Here is a 10069-nt window from a genome sequence, read left to right as displayed (position 1 = left end):
ATAGAGAACATTCTTTTTTCTTTCTTTTGTCCAGCCGCCGCCACGTGTCGTGTGTTGAGCACTACATTTGGATTTCGGATTTCTGTTGTTCTATATATATATTCGGATTTCAAATGATTTTTTTTGCTTTTCAGGTTTTGTCAGGTTTTCCTTTGGCAGTGGAGATTTCTTTTGTGAAGCACAGTTGTGCTTCTTGAAAAAAATATGCGTTTCCATGAGATACACAATTGTATTTCTCCTGGAAGCACAAATTTACTTCCGCGAGAAGCATAGCATGTGCTTTCACTTGTGTTTCTTGAATGTTGATAAGCACCGCCTGTGCCCACCACCCCCACCCCCAATATACACAAAACTTGAAAACCGCGACATGCTTCTGGGCTCCATTTTTTTCTTCCTTTTCTTGGTATTCATTTTTGTTGTTGTCGTTTTTTAGTATTCGTTTTACTTTTGGTTTTCGATTTTTCCCTGTTTTTTCTGGGAAAAAGTTTGTCGAAACCTGTTAAGATGGGATTTAGTTTTAAAGATCTTGACACAAGAAATTCAACAATGAATTTTTTTGGTATTTGGATGCATGGTTCAAGAGATGAAATGTTTGAATAAACGAATGTATGAAAAAAGGAAAAAAAATCATAAGTTATGACAAGTGGCACACATCAGCACCTGAGAATGGTGAGAAGTGACATTTGCAAGGGTTAACCCTTAACTAGTGATTTCATGGTTTTATTTATCACTTTCGTACAACAACAATTGGGCTAGTATGTGTGGCATCATCCTCGCGCACCGAGGCCTCTACGGGCTGACCTAATTAGTCCTTTTAAATTCTGAAATAGAATTGTCCATATATACAAAGCAAAAATTTGCATGTGTAAAAGATGTTTACAATTTTTGAAGTTTTTCCTTGAATTTCGAAAATGTTGGTGAATTTTAAAAATATCCATGAATCTTAAAAGTAATAATTTTTTTAATAATATGTTCGTGAACTTAAAAAATGTTTGGGAATTTTAAATTTCTAAAGACTTTAAAAATTATGAATATAAAAATGATAAATATTTGGTCCCCCCTCCCCCAATTTTTTTAACCAGTTCTAAAGAACTTAAAAGAAGATCAAGTAGTTGGAAAATGTTCACGAATTCTAGAAAATATTCATGAATTTGGAAAGTGTATGTGAATTGAAAAAAATCATGAATTCGAAAAATGATCATGAATTCTTAAACAATCATCAATTAAGAAAATCTTCATAGCTGTTTTTGAAAATACCAACTCATACTGAAAATGTTTATCATGTATTTTAGAATGGTTGTTAGGCATTTAGAAAACATTCATAATGTATTTGAAACAAGTTCCTCACCTGTTTGAAAAAATAATGTGCATTTAAAAAATATTCATCGTGTATTCCAAATGATTGTATTATGTTTGAAAACCCCCTCACCTATTTGCGAAATTGCATTGTGCATTTAAAATTGTTTGTATATTTTTTATATATTTAAAAGGTTTAGATGGAATAACTTAAAAAGGAAAAGGAGAATAGGAAAATGGAATAGGAAAAACCAAAAACATATAAGGAAAACAATTGGATATAAAAACAGAAATAAAATAAAATGGAAAACAAAAGTAAAAATATGAAGGGAATGTAAAATCAACTGAAAATGGCAAGATAAAAATTGTGCTAGATGTGTGCACTATCTAAGATAGTCATTTGATATGCAAAGTGAATACACTAGGATCAACACTTCCCCTAGATTTTATAGACCAACAACATAATGCGCAAATGATAACAAATGTGATCATCTAGTATGCATTTGCAATAACATGTGGTGAAGCAACATATAAGGGCAAGATAAAAATCATAGCTCCAAAACATGAAAGGTAAAGACATGATCAACGGGTTAGCATGTCTCACATGATGGTAAGTTAAGGTCTCCAAATAACCAAGTTCAAAAAGTGAATTCCACCCATGTAAAATCCGGAGGGACAACCTAATAGAACTCTCTTCCTCTTTGACATCAATATGTTCTCTTCATCTGAGGTTATCCATGAGAAACACAATCATAATATCGAATCACTTATGCTTGCAAAAGATGCGACTACTCTAGGCTGACGACACCATCTTAAGCTCACAAGTACTCCACAGATTATTTGTATTCCTATGACCGGCGAGTTTTAATAAAGCAGCTTCTGCCCTAAAAAGGGAAAATAATGATGCAACTTTATTATCAAGTACTTATATTCAAGTGAATAATGAGGGGTTGTTATCCGCAAAAAAAGGGGGTGGTTACATTAAAAAAATCCATGAGAAACGGCCTCTAAACCTGTGTCTGTGCAATGGTCGATGCTAGTCGAGGAACTGCACCGCAGCAGGAAGTCCTTGAGCTAGTTCGGTTGGCCTTTCTAGGATAGATGCTTAGTTTGGCAACAGAGTTTTTAGAGAACCATGGTAATTGAAAACCACAGTATTCAGATGTGTACACAATGAATACTACAGTTTCTTTAAACCATGTTTTTTCTCAGTTTTGCCAAAACTACCTAGGTGTTTGGCTGGTGTTGTTATACTACAGTTTTGACTGATTGTAACGCTGGGTGACAGCTGAAACTAACTAAGCTACACGGCCTAACTGCTGCCGGTTGCATGCAGCTGCTACGCACAAGGTCAGCACGTCCGCACCTATGTAAGCAGATTTGTGTACTGCTGCTAACTAGAGAGGCGCAAGAAACAGATCGATCAGCCGGCCTTCAATGGCTGGATTAATTTAACCGGGAGGTGCATGATTGATCAAGAGCATGTGGCAACTTAAGTTCATCAATCAACTAGATTGAAGTAATATACAATCCTAGGAGCGTGCTGCTATCATATGTCTATACGTGCATGTACTCTTGGAGGCGGACCAAAATTCTTTGTGCATGTACGGTGCGCCATTTATACTGAATCGGTTACCTGGCATATATATCCGGCTGCATACAAGTATATTCTCCAAGGACAAGGGCCAATCGATCTAATCAGTGCGCTACTCATCCAAAATTAATCGACAGCCAAAGACTCCATGGAGAAGCGTGCAAGATCACTAGAAACTAATCAGTGCCGTTATCCAATCCAGCCGCGTCGTATCTAATCTATATGCCACCCCTTGCAGCAGTCTTGCAATCGGACTGGACAGATACCTAAGGACAGAATATTGTAAGGCATAAACGAGCGCATACGAGGAGATAATACAGATTGTTTATCGTATAAGAGATGCAGGAAAATTAGGAGGCGATCACAGATGATATTCTTATCTCGACGTAGATGGCAACGTCAACTGCACTTTCTCTCCGTTCTGTTTAGAAAAAAGAGGTTGGGACCTTTTTTTTAAATACTTCAAAAATACCATGGTTTCTGGGATACTATGGTTTACAAAACTTCCGTTTTTTCTGAAGCCAAACACATCAAAGTATTCAAAACCAAGGTTTTTTCAGAAACCACGGTATTCTAGAAAAACTACAAAAATACTTTGCATCCAAACGCACCCTTATTTCTTTTTGCTTTTCTCATGTACTCCCTCTGATCCAGAATCAGAGGGAGTATTTCTTAATGAAATGGGCAGAAAGCCCGCGTATCCCGTCAAAAGAAAAACCCCGTACCGTGGCTGTTGGCATGCAGGTTTGGCCGCGCAGCCAGCAGACGACTTCCAGTTAAGTCCCAACCGCACCGACGTGGCTGAACAGAAATGTTTGGACTCTCTTACAATTGTGTTTGTTAGGGGTGTTACAGTTGTTAGTTGTTGTTGTGAGCCGACAATAAACCGGGATCGCGGAGCACACTTTTGCTGCAGCAGTGTCAAAATAAGCGGGACAAACAGATCCACAGGGATAAAGCCAGCTCGGAATATGCCTACAGATACACGCCCTGTAGTGGCATCGCCAGGCATACATTGTCACACTGTCACTCCACCATGAACCAAACCCAACCGAACACCCAGGAAAAGGGCAGGCAGCCCGTACCATCTGCTATGATACGCATGGGTTCCATGTCATTCCGAATTTCTGGTAGTACAACTAACTCGATCCACACGACACGCACCGCAGCTACTGACAAGCCAGAAACCGACTAGCTGACAAGAAACCCCCTCCCGACTTGTCTGGATGAAAAGAACAGGGGATCGGACTGATCGAAACGCCTTCGTCTTCCTCTGGCTGACTGCACTGCACTGCACTTGCTTCCGACGATCATCGATTGATCAGACTTGCATGCAGCCGTTCCCGTTCGCCTTGCCGTTGACGCAGCCGCTGCTGTGCTCCTTCGTCCCTCTGTCGCCGGCGACGTTCACCATGTCGAGGTTGTAGAGTATCGGGATCATGACGAGGGAGGAGAGGAAGGCGAGCAGCGGGCCGAAGATCCAGAGCAGGAGGGGCACCCCGGCGTAGAAGAGCCTGTTGCCCACGAAGTTGAGCGTGAAGCTCCTCTCGAGGATCTCGCCCACGTAGTCGCTCACGGCGCCGGCCGGCAGCTGCAGGCCGACCAGGCGGGCGCCGTCGTCGTCCTTTTCGGCGTCGGGGAGGGGGAGGCAGGAGGTGTTGATGAGGAAGCTGGCTTGGTTGAGGAAGCAGATGGTGAGGGTGTGGCAGAGGAAGGAGAAGAGGAAGACGAGCAGCAGCGCCACGTACTTGAGCGCCATCATGTACTCCCCGTGCGCGCCGAACACGGCGTCGCTCAGCGGCTTCTTCACCGAGTAGGTGCTGCTGAGCACGGCGGCGATGCCGGTGCAGAAGAGCACCGAGGTGGTGGCCATGAGCGTGGACCCCATGATGACGTTCCGGATCGACTGCACCACCAGCACCCCCTTCTTGTCGTCGTTGTCCCGCATCATGCCGGCCGCCCAGAGCCGGCGCGCCGCCGAGTAGACGCCGAAGGCCGTGGAGAGCGGGCGGCGCCGCACCGCGCGCCACAGCCAGGCGTGGTACAGCGCCGGGAGGAGGAGCCCCAGTGGGATCAGGATGAGGTCCAGGTAGCTCTCCCTCCACGCCACCATGATTGATCGATCGGCCGACGACGATGATCGAGCGAACAAGAACCAAGAAAGCGTAAGCGTGTGGCACTAGCACGCTTCTCTGTCGATCGATGGCTCCTGAATTTGGGGGAGGCGTTGGTTGCTTTGTGGCGATGAACCGTGTGGAGCTGGCTATCTGTCTACCTGTCCGTGGATGGGTGCTTTATATAGGGTGAGCTGAGCTGGGGGAAGGGAGTTGAAGCTGAGGCGGTGGGAGAGAGAGAGAGATAGTGGTGTCTTACACAACGGCCACGAGGATCCTTTTTGCTGGTGGTCAATCAGCTGAAAGTAGCAAGCGGTGGACTGAAGGCTACCTCCTTCGTGAGTCACTGCCCGATCCATCGACCTCCTTCGTGAGTCACTGCCCAGACTAACAAAAAGAATGCCAATCGATCCATCGCAAGTTGCGTACGTACGTCGCCCTTCATTCGTCTGCTGGCTCGGTCAATGGTTATTAGGCCAACTCTAACGCATGACCCCAAACGGACGAACGTTCGTTTTGTTCGGATTTCATTTGTATGAAGCGACAAAACGGACATTTATGTTCGGTTTTGCTCGTTCGTCGGTCGGTGCATCCAACGCGCGGTCACATCGCAACGTGTCGGCATTCAATTAAAAAAAGCAGCCACGCATTTAAAAAACACTTAAAACATAATTATGCATTAACATGTACTTAAAACTGTTGAAACAGGTCTCAGGTGCATAGTAAACTTAACTTAAACTTAAAAAAGAAAAAAAATGTCGTCGTCGTTTCCACGCCCTGCTGTTCTCATCGTTGTCCATGATGAGGTCGATGTACGGTGGCGGCGTCCAGAGGTGGGCTGGAAGCGCCTGCGGGAGCCGCGTGGCCGGTCGCGCCTGCACCACCTCTGCTGGTGGCGGCGACGGCTCCGGTGAACGTGGGTGCGTGGGCGCCCATGCCTCGGCGCCCACCCAGTCGGTAATCTCCTCCGTCGTGGACGACCACGTTCACCTCTGGCCCACCATGCGCGGGTTCCACTTGTCGATGTGGGGACTCCTCCACCACCACCTCCTTCACCTCCTCTTTGACGACCATTTTTCAGATGGCAACGTCTCCCAGTAGCGCCGGCAAATGTCGGCCCCGGCGTAGGGCCGAAAGCGCTGAGGGACCGCCGCCAGCGAGATGCTGAATGTCTGTTGCGTGGACGATGGGGAGCGGGTGGAGCGGTGGCGACCGAAGGAGGACCCGGCCTCGTGGTAATGCCTCCCCTTGCGACCGGAATCCACCAGACCATGGCGGCCGGTGAGGAGATGGACGAGAAGTGGAGGAGGAGCGTCGAGGATGAACTTGTGTTTGGTGTCGGGGCTCGAGGAGGCACGTGGGGACGGGAGTGGAAGTGTGGACTGGTCGGTCCATGACTTCCGCATTAAGAAGGACGGTGACCGCTGTTCATGGGTGGCTGGCAGGTGGGATCCGTCCATTCGTGCGCATAAATGTGGGCGGTGAGAGATAGGTGGGCGGCCGACAGACAGGCCCCGAGACAGACGAGGAGCAGGCGCGTGAGCGTCCGTTTCGGTGTCCATGTGAATGTAAACCAGACGCAAATTTACGCTGGAAATGGGTGAAATCGGACGTCAAACAAATATTTTTTGCGAACAAGGTCATGCATTGGGCTGTTGTCTCTGTCCGTTTGAGTCAAAACTGACTCGGCCGAACAGAATGGGTCTAGCATTGAAGTTGGCCTTAGGGGCTATTTGGTTTTAGGACTAGCATTGCCACACTTTGTCACATATTTTTGTCAAATTTGCCAAAGGTTTTCATCAAAATGAGAGCCACAAGTTGGCAAGCCTAAGGAAATCTTGCCACACTTTTTGTGTGTATACCATGTGAGGCCCAAGTGTGGCTTGAACCAAACACTCACCTAAGTTGGTCAAACTTGCCTAACCTTAGGTGTGGCAATCTTCGGCAAAGTTAAGGGGCTGTTTGGATTGTGACTATCTTTGCCATATGTTGCCACATGATTTTTGCCACACTTGTCACACTTTCCTTACTTGAGTTGTTCAAATTGTTAGCCACACTTTCGCTTGCCTAAGAGAATCTTGCCACACTTTTTGTGTCTATGACATGTGGGGTTCACTGCTCATAAGAAATTCCTTGCCTCAAGTGTGGCTAGAATCAAACACCTACCTAATTTGGTCAAACTTGACTAAGGTTAGGTGTGGTAAAGTGTGGCAATATGTGACTAGAAACCAAACAGCCGTTAGAGCATCTCCAGCCGGCCCCCCCAGGATGCCCCCCGCGAGCACTTTTTGGACGCCGGCGCTTAATTTTTCTCCCAGCCGGGACCCCAAGAGCTCAGTTTTCGTCGGATTTAGCCAAAATTAGCGCCGGCGCGCGCAGGCGAAACCCAGCCTACCGGGGGGCTCTTGGGGGAGGAGAGAGAAGGCTTTGCATGTCTTTTGGCCCACAGTCAGCCTCTCTTCACCCTTTTTCTCCGGCCCCACCCACGTGCACTCTCTCTTTTCCTTCTCACCTCCACGCGCGCCTGCCTCGCCTCGCCGCCTTGCTCTTCTCCTTGCCGCGCGCCTGCCTCGCCGCCTTGCTCCTCTCCTCGCCGCGCACCTGCCTCGCTGCACTCGCCATCCAAGGCCCCGCCTGCCTCGCTGCACCCGGGAGGGAGGGGAAGACGCCGCTGCCGCCACGCGCTCTGGACGAGTACGAGGCCGCTGCGTGGCCGGGGCAGAGCTCGCCCGCGCCAGCCTCTGCGTGGCCAGGGCGGCCCGCGCACGTGCCCGGCTGTGCGTGGCGGAGCTCGCCCGCACCCGCCTTTGCGTGGCCACGGAACACCGCCGCTCTCGCCTCGCCAGGCTCGAGCCGCTGGCGCGAGCTGCTCCTCGGGCGTCCACGGGCACCATGTCGGACCTCGCCTCGGCGCCGCTCCTCCGGCGACAGCTCCGACTCGGAGGTCTCGCTCTCGCACCGCCACTCCACGTCCAGGGCCGCGCGCGTCAGCAGGTTCCACGTCCGCACCCATCCCATCGCTCCCGTGTGTGTCCCCGGCCGGTTGCGTTGCCCCTCCGCGCGCCAGCACTAGCAGCAACTCGGCCACGTCACAGAGCCTCCCCGGCAGCATGTTCGCGCCGTCTTCCGTGGCCCAGGCGCCGCAGTACCCGGAGCCCGCACTGGCGGCAAAGCCCCCGTCGCTGTGCCTTGCGACCGACAGACGCAGCGGGGCAGGCAACAGGGCGCGTGCTACTCCTTCTCTCCTCCGTGCGGGGAGGCGGCGAACGCCCTCGACCTCCTTGTCGTCTCCTCCGGCGACGCTGTGGGCGGGCGCGGGCGGCGAAGCCTACGGCCCCGTCCTCGAGCGCGGAGGCCACGGGCGCCCGGCCACGGGCGGCCCCGGCACCGGGCGCGCCGGCCATGGCCACGGGCGGCCCCGGCCACGAGAGCGGCGGCCAGGGCGGGAGGCCAGGCGGCGCGTGGGGCGGCCGGGCTGGTCCCGAAGGACGGGGTGGCCTGGGGTCATTGTCGGCGAGCTCGAGTCCGGCATGTTGCGCATGCACAAAAAGGCCTTTGTTGGAATGACCGGAGAAAAAAAAAGAAAAAATGACTACCTATCGGGGGGATGACTGGGAAAATGCACGCCCCCATACCAAAAATTTCGTCGGGGCCTCCCCAGGAGGCCGAAAAAACGCCTCCTGAGGGGCACAACGGCTGGAGATGCTCTTAGTCACAAACCAAACAGCCCCTTAATTCCACGTACATGAATGAAGGAAGAAAATGGAAGCATAGGGACTTGCACGTACGGAGCAACGAAGACAGGTCGGCTCTACACTTCGTTCTCAACAAGAAGTGTGATGTGCATCAGAGGAAGTGGGGAGAGATGAGCTGGCACGGCATCAGTTGCACACGTACGTCGTGCTTAGAAAAAAGAAGCTGCACGCGTACGTGACGCAGCTTGGACCGTAGCTCAAGCTTGTTTGTTTCGGTTGGCATCCGGTCGGGTGCCTGAAGTGCAGTCTGTTGCGTTGCCGGCGCCGGCTGCGCACCATATCGCTAGCTGCCCATGGTAAGAGCATCTTCAGCCATTGGCTCTTTAGGGGGCGCGTAAAATCGTCGTATGAGGCGAGCCGGTGCTAAAATTGATGTGGGGGTGACCGGTTCCCAGCCGTCGGTCAGAGGACCATCTTTAGACGCTGTTTTTTTAAAAAGGGGTATTCAGCAAAATTCGGCAAATTTGACAAAGTATTCGGCTAAAGTTCGGCAAACTGGACATATATTCAACATATTCAACATTACATAGCAAAGTTATTTTAAAAAGGCCGCAACTACAACTATTTTTAAGGGGCGAAGAAGTCGCTGAGCGCGGTGAAGTCGCCGACGTCGCCGTCATCCTCGCCATCGTCTGCGGCGGCCTTCTCCTCCTTGACGTGGACGCCCCTGCTGGACCCTTACCCGGCGTCGCCCTGGCGGAGCGGCGGCGGCGGCACGTCGTCGTCGCTGTCATCGAGGATGGCGACGCCTCCCTCGTCCCGGCCACGGCGCCGAGTTTCGAACCGCTCGTAGGCGAGGCGCTGCAGCTCCGTCTGCGCCCAGTTGTCGCGTGCCCACTTCAAGGCCGCCGCGTCGTCGAGCTCCTCCTTGACGCCGTCGGCGAGCCCTGGCTCCGTCCTCACGGCGGCGATCCCCGGCTCCATCTTCGGTTTGACGTAGCGTAGAGGAGCCAAGGAGGAGGCGCGCCGGCCGCCCTCGTTGATGCCGATGCCGGTGCTACGGGTGCGCCGGCCGAGCGGTGTCTCCGCTGCAGGCTCGGCCTTGGCGCCGAACACCGCCGGCGAGCCGGAGGAATGTGAAGAGGAGCGGGAGGAGAAGTGAGAGGAGGAAGATGAGGAGGAGCCGAACGTCCTGGGCCTCCATTGCCCGGCGCTCCGACGGGGGACCGGGGCGGCCGCTGCCGCAGGGTATGCCAGCGGCAGGTCATTGCCACCATCGAGGTGCTGGAGCACCTCGTGGAGCATGCGGCCGGGGGCTCCCCACCATATGCGGCGCCCCTCGCTGTTCTTGACGACCCCACCACCGGCGC

At 51.3% G+C, this 10069-nt stretch overlaps 1 protein-coding gene across 2 annotated transcripts; it reads right to left on the bottom strand.

Annotated features, from left to right (window-relative positions):
* Window positions 1-3979: 3979 nt before the first annotated feature.
* LOC125556283 (uncharacterized) lies at window positions 3980-5173 on the bottom strand. Of its 2 annotated transcripts, XM_048719051.2 has the most exons (2): window positions 4639-5173; window positions 3980-4560 (listed from the first exon to the last, which is right to left on the bottom strand). In XM_048719051.2, the coding sequence occupies exons 1-2, from the start codon at window positions 5001-5003 to the stop codon at window positions 4212-4214; spliced, it is 714 nt and encodes a 237-aa protein (XP_048575008.1). In that variant the 5' UTR covers window positions 5004-5173; the 3' UTR covers window positions 3980-4211. The 2 variants fall into 2 exon arrangements, with proteins under 2 accessions (XP_048575008.1, XP_048575007.1); XM_048719050.2 differs by having other exon boundaries at window positions 3980-5172.
* Between the last annotated feature and the right edge of the window lie 4896 nt (window positions 5174-10069).

Source organism: Triticum urartu, chromosome 5A, assembly GCF_056163025.1.
Source record: "Triticum urartu cultivar PI428250 chromosome 5A, HENAU_Tu73, whole genome shotgun sequence".
In the NCBI taxonomy this organism is placed as follows: domain Eukaryota; kingdom Viridiplantae; phylum Streptophyta; class Magnoliopsida; order Poales; family Poaceae; genus Triticum; species Triticum urartu.
Note: the sequence above shows the minus strand (reverse complement) of the source record. Positions and strands in the feature narration are given on the sequence as shown.